The sequence below is a fragment of the Silurus aristotelis genome (genome assembly GCF_946808225.1).
Source record: "Silurus aristotelis genome assembly, chromosome: 5".
Classification (NCBI taxonomy): domain Eukaryota; kingdom Metazoa; phylum Chordata; class Actinopteri; order Siluriformes; family Siluridae; genus Silurus; species Silurus aristotelis.
In genome coordinates this window covers 14,103,288-14,118,669 of record NC_139578.1, presented here as the reverse complement: position 1 = coordinate 14,118,669, position 15,382 = coordinate 14,103,288, and the positions used below count along the sequence as shown (strand labels likewise).

General features: G+C 39.9%; 1 protein-coding gene across 5 annotated transcripts in view; it reads left to right on the top strand.

Annotated features, from left to right (window-relative positions):
• Nucleotides 1–15,382, top strand: part of exoc6b (exocyst complex component 6B) — a 103,901-nt gene that overhangs the window by 60,850 nt on the left and 27,669 nt on the right. For 3 of the 5 annotated variants that reach the window (XR_014533795.1, XR_014533796.1, XM_083542333.1), the window contains exons 13-18: nucleotides 428–525; nucleotides 1,264–1,369; nucleotides 1,488–1,597; nucleotides 5,262–5,373; nucleotides 6,920–7,054; nucleotides 7,231–7,410. Coding sequence is in view for 3 of the 5 variants with exons in the window: in XM_083542333.1 (XP_083398459.1) it covers nucleotides 428–525; nucleotides 1,264–1,369; nucleotides 1,488–1,597; nucleotides 5,262–5,373; nucleotides 6,920–7,054; nucleotides 7,231–7,410 (741 nt within the window). In the remaining 2 variants the exon portion in view is untranslated. Of the gene's footprint in view, nucleotides 1–427; nucleotides 526–1,263; nucleotides 1,370–1,487; nucleotides 1,598–5,261; nucleotides 5,374–6,919; nucleotides 7,055–7,230; nucleotides 7,411–9,150; nucleotides 9,181–15,382 lie in introns of all 5 variants that reach the window. The other 2 variants (XM_083542332.1, XM_083542334.1) reach the window with 1 other exon arrangement.

Here is a 15,382-nt window from a genome sequence, read left to right as displayed (position 1 = left end):
CAACTGAATTTTAATTGGCCAGAGCAGAGCCTTCAATCTAGTGACTTCATCTTGCCAAATAAAAGTTCACTGGTGTCAGTGGAGTTCAAACGTGAGGTTTCAAGTTAGTGTGGATGTATGTATAGCCAATTGGACTGTAACTAGGATGATTATGAAAATTATCATATATAAATGTGTGGACAGGGACTGACTGAGACTGATGGCTCAAAAACACAAATGGCAGCCTTATTTGGTTTAACTTTTAAATAGATTTATTATCTTTAATAGTTCCTCAGTAGCCATCTACTATATCTCTTTTAATTCTTAACACATGCCTCCAGTGGCGCTTTATATATATTTTTTTCTTCATCAAATGATTGAAATGTAGGCTACAATGAACTATTGTGAGGTTAAGTCTTGCTAATCTTGTTAATTTGTGTTTTTTCAGGGTTATGGGTTTCTAGTAAACCAGCTGTTTGACATGGTGCTTGAGATGAGAGATCAATATGGAGAGATTTTGCTGAAGAAGTGGAATCAGTCCTTTAGGTAAGAGAGGATTCCAAATATCCTATGCGTCTCTCTTTCATTGTCTCTTCATATTTCCAGCTCATGTTTTTCCGAATATGCCTTTCCCTCTTTCTCAATTTTTATTTACTTATTTTTTTGTTCCTTGGGAGATGTACATTGAATACCCTGTACAATAGAAGGGCTTAATATTCCTCGAAGGAAAAATTTGAAGGTACCGGGGGTTGTGCTCGTCTATTGTGGAAAGAAAAGCTTAGAGCTCCTTGGAGAGGTATTTAAAAATTGGCAGGCCTGAGTCTTGAGAGCGGACATGATTGGAACATTGGAGTGGCCTTCTCTGAGACATCCTGACCCGATTTTGCCTTGGTCCATAAAAACAGAAGGCCTTGGATTTCACTGCTTTGGATTTGTACTGCTGTGGCTATGTGGAAAATGACAAGAATGATTTGCTATCTATTGTACGCCAACACAGATGCAGTTCTGTGAAAGGGTACTCGCATTCTTTCTTTCTTCATTAAAAAAAGTGATCGATTTGCAATTCTTATATTATAAATATTCTCTTTTATTATCATGTATTCCCATAATTGTGTTGTGGTTGCAGTAATGGTATCCTAAAGTTTCTAAAAGCACTTGTGCATGTCATCGTGCCGTATACAAATAGTTTTTTCTTTCTCTGAAGCATTTCATTTACTTTTGTAGATTCAGAAATGTATTAAAGAGTATGAGTATAACAAACTATCATTTTATTATTTTTTTAAGGAAAATCCTCGATCAGGACAATTACAGTCCCATTCCTGCAGCAACAGAAGAAGAGTACCGGCAAATCACAAGCCAGTTCCCCTTCCAAGATTTAGAACTAGACATGGTCTGTTACAAAAGCTCCAATATATTGTAGTATGCTTGACTATACATATCTGTCCCTAACTATTACCTCTTTAAGTTCAGATGAACAACGCATAATTATATTTTTCCACTTTTTACAGATGCCTTTCCCAAAGAAGATCCCCTTTTCTGAATTTGTACCCAAAGTCTACTCGCAACTCAAGGAGTTCATATACGCTTGCCTCAAATACTCTGAGGACCTGCACCTTAGGTAAATAACAAAAACTATACTCAAACAATTAAATGTTTCTGTATCTTATACCCATATCCACATACACTAAACCTTAAGGTCTAGTCGTTATTAGTTCTTGGGTCAAATCTACAATGACTCATTTACCTTGATTTATTTTTATTTTTTATTTTTTTTATACTTTTTTATTTTATTTTATTTTACTACCAGACAGCAGCCAGAAATACTGCTGAATTTGCCAGAAGAAATGATGCCAATATTATTATTGTCATTTCCAGGCATCTTTCAGGGGGGAAAAAAAAAATCTACAGACTTGGCAATTTGGAGTTAATCCAGTTAAAACCAAAAAAATTGCTTAAATGTATTTCTGCTCACTTTTGCAAATGACATTAACATGTTATTGTGAATTAAATCTCCTGTGTGGTAAGCTCTCCATTTCTGTTCGTCTTAAATGCATTTGGCATCTAAAATCCAGAAGAAGATGACTGTGCTATGATTCTCTGGATGAGTCTGTGCTGTTACAAGGATCAACGATTTATGCATTCCGGGATGCTTTTCTGTTCAGTAAAGCTGTGAAGACTGGTTATTCGAACTACTTTAGCTCGAACCTGGCTATTCTCTTCTGACCTCTCTCAGAAGCACTATACAAAGTATTTTTGGCTGTTCAGTGCATGTTCTTGTCTTTTATTACAATTCTTTGAAAACCCTGTAAAAATGTAATACTCGAATACACTATATAAGGCCGAGGTCAGAGGTAACAGTCATGGTGCAATTGACTTGAGTACTTCTGGCTCTGCAAAAAGTACTGCTTTGGGTTCTTTCTTAGCATGTCATGTCTGGCTGCCTCAGAAATAAATTTGGCTTGCCAGTCTTGTGTGTACAAGGTATGAGTTACTTGTAATGGGGTCATTGAAAAGCCAACATATCCTTTCTCCTACCAAACTGCGATTATCAAACAGCGGTGATGAATTATGTCTAGAACAGGACCTAACTTGCAACTGCATATATCCAAGTCCCTGACACCAGCTGATATCCATTTGGATGATTAGACAGGAACTACTCAGGTCAGTCGAGGTTTGTATCCTAATATCAGTAAACACGACAAATTTAGACTTCCAACCCCCCCCCCCCCCCCCCCCCAAAAAAAAAAAAAAAAATACAATAAAAATCAGAGCTTATCTGCTTTGAGCTGCTGCATTGTTCTGTCTGCTTTCTTATGAATTGAACCACTTACCATTGCTTATGAATCTTGAAGACCAATCAGCTTAACCTAACATGAATGAGGATTGAGAGAGCCTCCAAAACCATCTTTATAAGATCATATGTTAAAAGAATCTAAACTTAGCTGAAGGAATCAGCATTTTGATAGTGCTGTGGTTTCTTGCTCATCTGGAGGCCTTTCTATCTGTTGCCCCAATTTGATTTCTTCCATTCTTGTTCTCTTCATCACCACAGACATGTTCTGTGTGGTTTGCCGAATGTGGCCGATCCATGGGCTCGGGTGTCTCTTATAATTTTTAAAAAATAAACATTCCCCTCGTTTTTTAGGCTGGGGGCTGGAAAGACTGTGCCTCAGCATGTGGGGTCCAGGGGCTCCAAATAAGCCAGAATCCCTCTTGCTCGTAGTGCCCATCTTAGCAGAACAATCAAATAAAAAAACTGTTAGATGGCTTTTCACATATTAGACATATTTTTTTGCAAAGCCGTGTCCTTGTTAGCACAGGACAACAGTGAGGCCCAGGCTGGTCTGAAATCGAGCCTCTTGTAAGGGGATGCATATGTGTATACATATGTGTGTCTGCATGTGCGTCTGTGCATAGTTGTGTGCATGTGTGAGGATGCAGGGGTCAAGCTTAGTGCTACAGGAAATGGAAACCTATGATTGACAGACCAAAGGAAAGAAGCATTGATTCTGCATTCTACCCAGACTAGTTCACCGGAGGCAATTAGGCCTTGTGGTTTCTCTCTCTGCTAATATTAAGATGAGGTGCAGTAAGGGGGTGTAGGGGGTGGGGCAGTGCGAGGAGGCGGGGTGTTTGCGCTGGCCCATGTGCAGGTGGTTGGACCAGACTGGAGGAATTTCTCTTAACATTCAGAATGTCTCCCATCTGAATGTCTGCTGAACCTTGAACCCCAAGTGAGAAAGGATGCATTTTGAAGTTGTTTTACAGATGTTGAAGCGGTTCCATGTAGCAGCTAACCTTTACTCTGTGCCGGTCCTGAAGCTCATGAATGTGATGGTTCAATAGTCCATAAACAGACAGCTAGCTTGGCTTTTAAACTGCATTTGATGAATCAGTGAACAAAGATTCGGTACAATACAATCCATCTTTCTCTCCTCCTCTGCACACACGTTTCCTTCCTTTTGTTTGTCTAATGGACTTAATTATCCTGCTGATTTCCAGCCACTTCCCTCTACATGACCTCTACAGTTTTATTGAGATCTTATTTTAAGATATTTTATGGTATGTATGATATCCGCGGTCTGCCACATTAAATGAATCAGTGAGAGTTCGAGCAGGATTGATTGTGCTCCAATTTGTGCCGTTCCAGTGTTTTAATCATTTTTTTGGGTCTTGCACCACATTTTGTGGTCTTGGACTTCCACAAGACGGCATAGTTAGTTTCCTGACTGCTTGTCATTAGGGCTAAAGCAGTTTTGTTGCTTCATTGAGCTATTCCCATTGAAGGCCGTTCGTCCTTCCCTCAGCATCCTTTTTTTCACTCTTTCTCTGTCTATCTTATTGCCAAGTTGAAGGAAATTCTTTCCCCCCACTGAGAGGAGAATGTTTCAGAAATTCTTCCTTAGACTCTCTTGACCCAGTGTGAGACAATTTAGTAATTTATAAGGAATGTGTTTGGTGCCCTGAGAGAGAAGCCATTGCACTCTTGTTTTGTGCTAATTTGCATGGTGAAGACACATTGTTCTCATCTCATTGCTCTCTTTTTCTCGCTCTCTCACTTTCCCGGTAGAGGGGATGTAGAGAAGATGCTTCCAGCTGTCTAATGGTAACAGGGATAATTCGCTGCATAATTAGCCCCACTTGTGCTATTTCCTGACCCACTCTCCATCAAAATTCACCTTTCCATAGTGAGAGTGAAAAAGTAGAATGATCTCCCTCTCTCTTTGCCACACGGCGTAGATTTTTTTTTTTTAGCAGTTATGCTGTGTGTGCGCTGATGTGGTTTGCTTCATCTCTAGTGTTGGAGAATGTTGGAGCTGCAGGCCACGAGGTGTCATTTACTGTTGTAGACCCTCGTCTGTGTGCTCCCCGTCTTGCCCATTTCTCTCTCTTGATCTATTTCTGGCTCTGCTTTGCTGTATCTCATACTTTCTCGATCTTGGGCTCTGCTCCCTCTGTTAAGAGCTGGGATAATTAGACGTTCAGGCTTGTGGCTTGCTTGGTTTGCCTCAGAATAATACAGATTGAAATCTGTCCCAGAGAACTTTTTGTTTGTTTCAGTTTTTGAAAGGTCTGAGTAACTGTCAGCCACTGATATATAACAGTTGACAGCCAGTTAAATATTAATAGACTTGTATTAATCTGTTCAAAGCCATGTGTCTGATTTATGATTTTTCAGTGTATTCACTCTGTCCTTTCATAGAAATCTCAGAGAGCAGGTTTATAGTATTTTTGTTTAATTAATATGCTAGTTTAATTAATTAAGGTATTCTTGGCTTCAGTTCTACAGAAATTGATGACATGATACGCAAGTCTACTAACCTGCTGCTCACAAGGACTCTGAGTCACTGCCTGCAGTATGCCATCAAAAAGAAGAATGTGGGATTAGCAGAGGTGAGATGCTTTATGTACTTCTACAGCTAGGCCAACAATAGAGTTGCATATGTTTAAAATGTGAATGCGCAAGATTGCTAACATAAACAGTGCATCACATACGCTCTGGCTGGATGCAGATTCTTCTGCAAGCTTTTTTTGAGCACCTATTCGTTCTTCTGTTCAGCCAGGGAAGAACACTTTTGGAACTTTCCTAAGAACCCCATTATTATACCTCCCATAGCTATTCCTTGCTTACGCCGCGCTGCTCTCTGTTCAGCCGACTGTGGCTCTCCGTGTTGAGAGTGTTTAGTCTGTTCCAACCACTATCGATGCAGACATGTTAGCGTCCCGCTTCCTTTCAGCCCTGTTTATAATCTTACCACTCCAGATAGAAAGTTCAGCTGGGTGCCACTGATTGAAGAGAGCCGAAGATGTGGGGTAAAGAATGGGGGAGTTTTGGTTATGATGTTTAGGTAGTTCACTGAAAGGGCAAAGCTCTGCTTGCCCACTCTCACGCTACCTCTTTCTGGTGAAAAGCCCTGCCCCCTTCCTCATAAACACACACACACACACACACACACACACACACACACACACACACACACACACACACACACACACACACACACACACACACACACACACCTACCTAGCTATGTGCCTAATGCCAGATCAGATATCAGAAACATCCAGCTTCTGTACTTCACCGGTTGCATGGAGGTTCGGATGTTTGACCCAGGCTCAGCGAGCCTAGGGAAAGGGTCCATATTGAGGTCTGGCCTAAATTAGTCCAATGCGTCTTGCATGGTTGCTGACAGCCCTGGCCTGCCTTTGCTCCCTTGAACCCTGGCTCACTGACTCAACTCAGACCAGCCTGTTCTCTGTTTTGAGTAACTCCATCTCACAATGCACATCACTGCAGGAGGAGCGGTTTAGGAACCACCTGCAACTATGTAGGCTGAGGTTCACAAGTTTCCACATTGCTTTGTTTTCAATGCAAATCTGTGCATCAACCAAAGGCACATCACTATATTGCCGAAAGTTTGCGGACACGGGGTCACAAGTTCAGTATGTGCTTTGTTAGCATCGCATTCCACATTGCGTCACGATTTGTTCTTATAATTCTCCTCACTCTTCTGGGAAGATGTTCCACTAGATTTAGGATTGCACTTGTGGACATTTTTTTATATCAGCCACAAGGGTTGGGATCAAAGCTCTATAGCAGCCCACTCAAGAACTTTCTCTCCAAACCATGTAAAGCATATCTTCATGGAGCTTACTTTGTGCACAGGGGCATTGAGATGCTGGAACAGGTTCGGCATTTCATTTTTAAGTGAACATAAAACATAATTATACCGCATCCTGCACAATTGTGTGCCTCCAGCATTGTGGTTAGAGTTAGAAGAAGAAGCACATCTGGCAGAAAAAGGTCATGTGTCCCAGAACTTTTGTCCAAATAGTGTACTTCTCTGCTGTAAGCTTGTGAACGTTTTCATGCTGTTCCTGTAATGAAATGAAACACTCACCTTACTATAAGTGCTGTGAATTTATCCGTTTTATCTAGTTGGTTCAAATCATTGTAAATACGACGCACCTTGAGCTGTCTTGTCACTACCTGGAAGAGTTTATCTCCAACATCACCAACGTTCCTCCCGACACCTCTAACACCACCAAACTGTATGGCACCTCCACCTTTAAGGTTAGAACAGAACCGCAACATTGATGTCCACATAACAGTAGTAATGTAAATGATCCAATATAAAATACAAGTTGAATTTTATAACAAAGTCTGTCTGGTAAATCCATTGATAGTAGAGGATTGTTTTAATGACATAACCCCCCACTGCTCACTAATGAGAATGTGGTTGTGTATAGGATGCAAGGCATGCAGCTGAAGAAGAGATCTACACCAACCTGAATCTAAAGATCGATCAGTTCCTGCAGCTGGCAGATTATGACTGGATGGCAGCTCAAGGGGGCGGTCAGGCCAGTGACTACCTGAGTGACCTTATTGCCTTCCTCTGCAGCACCTTTGCTGTGTTCACACATCTGCCTGTGAGTAACACACACACACACACACACACACACACACACACACACACACACACACACACACACACACACTCACTCACTCACAATCAGTAGAGGAGTTACTTTCATACTTTTTAATAAAAAATAAAAAATTGCACACACATACAAAATGCCGCACAGCTTATCTGTCATGCTTTAGACAGACTTATTCTGGCCATGCTATTGCATGCATCTGTAAAATCCTTTGTTATTTTACATTCACATGTTCACACATCTGACCAATCTTGGAATGTAAAGTTGTTAGAAAAGTGACTTAATGACTTTCATGTTCCAAGAAGCTCTTGTCTATCGAGCCTGTTGCTTTAAAGAGGATTATGAGCACACTGCACTTGAACTTGGAGTTGAGGTTAAGTGAGATCAGTGCAGTAAGAGGATTGGAAGCCATCATGAAGGGCCTCCAAGTTCCCCTCCCAGCCTTCATTGAGCTAAAGAGAGCTGATGGCATGACCTAGATGTAGCTCATGTTGGAGAACTTCATGCCCTTGGTAGAGCCGGGCCTTGACCTGTGACCTAAAGCGAATTTACGCTACACAAAAGCTTTCCTTAACATTCCCTTCCATGGGCCTTTGCTAAACATCCTTCCCTTGATGGATTAGCAGAGCTAAGAGTCCCAGTGCCAGAACTGGCCCCCAGGGTTACACAGTGGCCTCTGTCCCCTGACAGCAGCCCCCCCTTTTCCCCCTCCTGTAATCTCCTAAATCTCACAATGCCCTCTGACCCAGCATTGGCTGAGGTGTATGTGCCCCTTTTCACAATAATGACAACCTCCACATTTTTGGGTGAGTTTCAGCTTAAGGGGCAGCATTTGTCAGTGGCTTCTTATTTTCTGTATACATTTAGTATTAGTCTTTTTTTATTCTTTTGTCTTTGCATCTGAATCCTCTTCTTAGAACTTTTTAATTCTGCTCTCGACCATTCCGTATTCATGAAAACACTGCCATGCGTGTGTGCAAGTTAGCACTTAGATGTGGATTTCATGTCAGCCGAGGTGTGTCCATAATTCATGCTCTCAGAGCTGATGGCTGTCTGCCTTTTTTTCACAGAAAAAGCATTGGTGCTGCTTCTAGAATTGCTGCTTAACATAATCTTTCATTTAAATTATCTGCACATTTGTATAAGGAAAAAAAAAAAAATATATATATATATATATATATATATATATATATATATATATATATATATATATATATATATATACACATTTTTTTTTTTTATTACTGCTATATAAACAGGGTCTTTGTTCCAAAGTTAAATATTTCCCTAAAAATGTAACAGAAAAAAACATGAATTTTCTTTTTTTGTGTTAATATAAGATTTTTTTTTTTGTTCTGTGTATAGATATATTTTGTTGGTGTTGCAAGATAAAATAATTTATTTATATCATTTTTTGCAATTTATTGTTCTTGAAAAAGGTCTACTTAGCTCATTAACCTGCTCCAGAACCAGCACCAACATCTGGGTAGTGGAAAACTGGTATCTGAAGCCACAGCTTCATCAGTCATCTAACCACCCTTGTCCTTGCCCACCCTCACACCCAGCAAGTGACACCGTAAGAAATATCTGACTTTCTGTGAAAGAACTGGAAAACATAGTCATCAGTCTTATGCATATTGCCTAAATCACAGGTCATCCCCACGGCACAGTCATAAATATGACCTATGACCTATAAACAGACCCTTTCCTCCTCCTTTCTCTCTTCTTTAGGGCAATCCCATAGAGCACGCCAGACTTCCGGTGAGTATGGCTCCCGTGTGTGCTGAAATGCTGGCATAACCTTAACCATGAGTCATGATTGCAGTGTAGCACTACCGCATGTTGTTCTTCAGATGGTTCGTTTTGTTTCAGTGACTTATTGAATGTTGTAATGAAAGTGGTTGGATTTATTTTGGGGGGCCCTTAATAGGCTGCTTTTGGGACTGAACCTAGAGTGCACCGTTTGTCAGGCGTTATTAACCTTGGCCTTTAGAGGCATTTGGTCATGGCACTGAGACCCATTTTGAATTAAAGCACTTGCTGACGTTCACTCGAGCATTTCTGCGACTTCGGTTTTAGAGCAATCCTCACCACCACCACCACTTCCCGCCCTAGTAACATTTTTTGAATGTGCTTCAGCGAATCAGAATAATATTCTGACCCGGACACTGTAGATACGTTTCTTCTTTTTCATAAAAATTAAGACTGAAATTTTCAAAAACTTTTCCTCTTGTATATTTGTTAACTAAGTACTTTGTGGTTCTTCGTGATGTCCACTCAGGGAGCTTTTCATTGTCACTATTACCTCTGGTTTGCTTATAAGTGATATAAATCCATACACTTCTGTATAAAAGATTACAACAGAGAAAGATCGATTTGAAATTGAAGAAAATCACAAAGCTCATTGAGCCCAATGACCCGCACTCTTAGCACAACTGATCAAAACCTTTATTGTATTATACCACGCAGTATTTTTTATTGGCTTGATGGTTCACGTACAACCAAAGAACGAAGGATATTTAAATCTAAAATCCTGCAAGCACAAGCCTTATATACTTTCAAGGATGCAATCAATAAGGGAAGAAGAAAATAAAGGTGAGTGGCATAAAAGAATTGTCTTTATAAGAGATTTTTCTTCTTGCCACAACTAAATGAAATGTTCCGAAATGACGCGTCTGGACAAGGGGACAAAAAATTTAGACAAATTGTCCTCCATGAGGTAAAAAAAAAAAAAAAAAAAGACAAACGCACACTCAGTGCAGTTGAAAGCTCTCTGCCCCAGTGCCTGTATGGCCTCAAGCCTGACTGTTTCACAAACAGTCTAGAATACCTCCTGAGTCAGAGCAGCTTGGATTAAATCTCTCTGCTTTGGCAGGATGTCCTGAGACGTGCATTACGCACGAGTGAAGTTCTACTCCGCTGCGGTGTTCTGCTTCTGTATCCCATGATGCCCCGAGTGCACACTACAGAATTTCTGTAGAACATGTGATGTGTGGTTCTCTGGTGAAAATACCCTCAGCATTGGAGTCTGTGTTCTAATGGCAAGTAATGGGGCAATCTTTTATTTTTTTTAGTTTGTCCTTGTGGTTACAGAACAGTGAGCAACTCGTAAAACACTATTATTTTAGTTATTTAAAAATAGATGCTTTTTTTTTATGTCTCGATGCGGGTGTGTACAAATATACACTGAGATTCAGATATACAAATGAATATGTCCACATGTGCATACACAGGAGGGCACATTAAAGGTCAGTTTGGGTTACATTGGTGATAATGTCAGTGTGTGTATGTGTAATGTGGGGGACCACCAGAGCAGTGTGAGTTTTCACAGAAAGAAAAAGTCTTGGAACACTGTTGGAACTTTATGCACAATGGGGAGTGTAATGAGTTCTGGGACGGAATGAATTCATGTGTCCGTTTCCGTTTTTCTAAATGGTGATTGGTAAAAGGCAGAAACATCTGAAATATGAGTGTTAGTTTGTTTGCCGTGTAGTGCTTTGCCTTGTGGGTTTGTGAATTAATTAGCATCAGTGGTGATGCAAATAAACAGTTCCGGCATGTAGTCTTGGCATATCTTATCTATCTATATATCCATATTTTTGGCACAGTGTTCTATTTCATTATAATTATATAATTTCTTTCTTTTTTTCGAATTCAGTGCTGTTGTTTTATGTCCTTTATTTCTTCAGTATGCTACACTATACTGTACTCCACTGATATGTTCTGTGCCGTTTATTTTCACAGCCATTTGCTGCAAAGTGCTTTTTAATGAGTGCATTGATGAGTCCTTCTTCAATAAAGCACTCTGGCTACCACTTGCTCTCCCTCTCCTTCATTCTCTTTGTCTGTCAATGTCCCAAACTAATTGTTAACATGCCTCTGCCCTGAACTGTAAAACAAGTGTGCTACTGTGTGTGGGGAGTGCCTTCCTAAGTCTGACCCTGGGTGAAACATAACCCAAGAGGCGTCCGTGCACGGACACACACACACACACACACACACACACACACACACACACACAAAAACAGCTTTAGGAATTGGTCCTGTGTCTACCTCGAACATTTCAGGTCTTAGATATGCAGTGACCCACTTCACTCAAACAGACTGAGTAGTAGCTGTATAAGCACTGCATGTGTGTGTGAACATCTAATTAGTCCTGCATGTGTGTGGGCATGGAGGAAGTGTGGTAGAACATAATCATGTAGTTCAGGAACACCAGATTCTGCTCAGCAGTCATTTGAATCGTCATTTCAAGTATAGCTTTGTGACTCAGAGCTATCCAGACTGTTGGTGAAGCATATGGTAAAGAAGGGTCCAGAAATGTAGATCAGTCCTTATATTCTTTTTGTTATTAAGTTTTTCTAAAGATATCAGAAACTTAAGAAAAAAAATTGGAGCAATAAAGCATTAGAATCTGTAAAATGTCTACTTTTATTTGCTTACACTCATATTAACAACACAATTCTGTGCTTTTGTAAAATAAACGCTCTGTCATCTCTCTTCACAGACACATAAATAAAACAACCTGAATCTTAGTGAATATTTGCCTCATTGACATAATAAATATATGTATAGAAAGCTTGAAATGTCCAGTTTTAAATAAACCAATTCATCAAAAACATATATTCTCTATTGTGTTATCCGTATAAAAGTTAGTTCCTCCAGTATCAACTCATTTACCATCCGTATAGAAACAGAGCACCATAATTACTTAAAAACTTTTACAAGAATATTTTGACTTCATGCTTTATGTTGTGTCTGGTTTCAGTGATATTAAACATACATTTGGATAAAGCATCAATATTTGTCCATGGCCATGTTGATTAGTGAATTAAACTTAGAGTTTATTTAAGGTACATTTAGAACAGATAAAAATGTGTGATTTTTTACAGCTTCTCCTATTAGGGGTCGCCACAGTGGGTCATCAGCCTCCATACCTCTCCGTGCTCTACATCTGCCTCTTTCAACCCAACTACCTGCATGTCTTCCCTCACCACATTCATAAACCTCCTCCTTGGCCTTCCTCTTTCCCTCCTTCCTGGTGGCTCCATCCTCAGCATTCTTCTATCAATATTCCCCCATGTCCCTCTGAACATGTTCAAACCATCTCAATCTCACCTCCCTCACCGTGTCACCAAAACTGTCCTACATGCGCTGTCCCTCTAATAAACTCATTTCTAATGCTGTCCATCCTCATCACTCCCAACAAAAACCTCAGCATCTTCAGCTCTGCTACCTCCAGCTCCACCTCCTGTCTTTTACTCAGTGCCACTGTCTCTAATCCATACAACATCGCAGGTCTCACCACAGTCCTATAAACTTTCCCTTTCACTCTTGCAGATACTCTTCTATCACAAATCACTCCTGTCACTCTTCTCCACCCACTCCACCCTGCCTGCACTCTTTTCTTTACTTCTCTAACACACTCTCCATTACTTTGCACTGTGGACCCCCAGGTACCTAAACTCCTCCACCTTCTCAACCTTTTCTCCCTGCAACTTCACCACTCCACTGCCCTCCCTCTCATTCACACACATGTACTCTGTCTTACTCCTACTGACTTTCATTCCTCTTGTTTCCAGTGCGTTATTCGTGATTAAATATTTTAATTGATTGACAGCCCTAATATTATGTGATGTACAGTTGCCAGCGTGCCACTAAAACCTTTAGTAGTAGTGACTCCCAAACCTATTCACTTTAACTTGAGTAAAAAAAAGTATAGTCAGTACTTTAACTTTTACCAGAGTATTTAAAAATGTTTTAAAACACACTTTTGCCACCTCTAATTTAAAACTCTTCAGTTTGGTTTTAGCTGTTTGTGTCTTATGCGTTTGTTTTTTTTGTTTTTTTACATATATGATTATATCTACTGTAAAATGTCCTTATTGGTAGCAAACTATCATGAACTTTCCTCTGCGTCACACTAATCGTTGTCTGCATGCCTCTATAATGTAGCTATCCAAGGCAAATGTAAGTGTAGTCCAAATAAACAAATCAGATTTGGTCGCTTGTACTTTCTAATCAGAAGTAAATAGATTTGCTTTAGGAACACAATTGTTAACTCCTGCTCCACATTACAACTAGTCACGCTAAACCCATACACACTGTCACACTAATTGTGCTGACTTGCTTTCCCCCCCCCCCTCTCATCATCTTCATTGTTTAACCCACACCTCTTCAAAACTTGATGGGCATGATGTTTCCAGATTAGGCTTCCATTATTAGTCTCTCTCATGCAAAATCTGTACACAAATGTTAACCATGCCAAATCAACAAAAGACTTTTGCTCCAATCAGACCGGATGAGCCGCACTTGTGAGTGATTGTAATAGCCTCAGCAGGAGACAGGTAATCGTGGGGTTTTTATTTCACAATGAGGAAAAGAAACAACAAACACCCACTCTTCCTTTGGCTCGCATGATTTATTATAGCTATTAAGAATGCAGAGACAAGCGGCTCGGAAAACAAGCGTGTTTATTTTTTAATCATCGTAGTGCCGCACAGGCACCCTAATCATCTGTAATCTCCTAGTTAGGCCTGAAAGTGCTTTAACCTGATTAAAGGCTGACTGGGTTACACCACATCATGACTGAGTGTGTCTGTAAAAGAGGCATGTAACCAACGGACGATCAGTGGGGTGTTTGATTAATTGTGCGTTTGACTACAACAGTTTTACTTGTAAACAAATCAAATGCAGAGTTGAAAAGGTTGCCGAATGTAACTTTGGGCACTTAACATCGGTCAGCTGGATTTACTCGCATCTACACGAAAAAACCTCAGTCCGAAGCTGTTTTTTTTTTTTTGTTTTTTTTTACTTTTTTTTTTAAGCTGTCATCTCTTCTGGTCTTTAGTTTCACTGAAATCTTTGCTTTCCTATTTTGTTGGATTTGGTTGGTCAAATAAACATGTGTAATCTTTTGTTGTAAAGTTTATGTGAGTGTTAAATCATAATTCTGATTATGTTCACAAATATAATCAACTTCTCATGGATGGAAGAGCAGGATTAAAATGTTCTTCCTGTCAGCGTGTTTGTACATACGCACATGTGCAGTCCTTTTGCTGAAACACATGCACGCCAGTTTGAGACTGGTGTTTAAAGAAGTGCTTTGTAATTTCTCAGTCCTGCTGTCTGTTAGAACTGCAGCAATAATACACCAAACCCTGCTCTGTCTATTGAAGCTGTTTACGTCTTTATCCTTTTATTGAAAAGTGGCAGAACGGAGCAGTTTTGTTCTGGCTGATGCTGGAGCTCATTTAAGGCCAGGAGCAAAAAGACTGAAATAAAGAAAAGCTTACTGTGTCTGTTAGCAGTAATGCATTACAAATACATTTTTACGCTTATTTAAAAAAAATAAAAAATTCTTTTTACTTTTATTCAAAAACGACACAAACTAAAAACACTAAACTGTATAAAGTTGTGATTTAATTTAGTACCAGGTACAATTGGGGAAAGAAAAAGGTTAAGAAATGACTAAGTCAAAGTGTGCATGCGTTGGCCAGAGGTGCTCCATGACGGCAAGAGGCTAATTAGCTGCTAGTGAAACCAGATATTGTTATAGTATAGAATTATCTGGCTAAAACAATCTGTTAATGTTAAGAAGTACCTTAAAGAACACTTACTGTAAATTTATTTTGTGTTTGCATTGACTTTTTATGAGCGTGCACATCTTTAGTGTCCCCTAAAAGCTCCTATTTATCAGACACACTCCTCTGTCTCCTCAGCACAGCTTTACGCTTTAGTCCATATTTCCCATTAGTCCCACTGCTGAACTAATCAGCTGGCCTGCCAAGTCATTAATTGGTTAAAGTCAGTGCTTGTAATTTTAGCACTAGGCATTAGGTAGGGGAAGAGCAGGATAGGATTTTGTATGGTGACTAAAACACTTTTTAACAGAAAACCGCATTTCACCCCCGAACAAACAGCTGAACGCATTTATCTAACTGCTGTTTTCTGAATACACTTT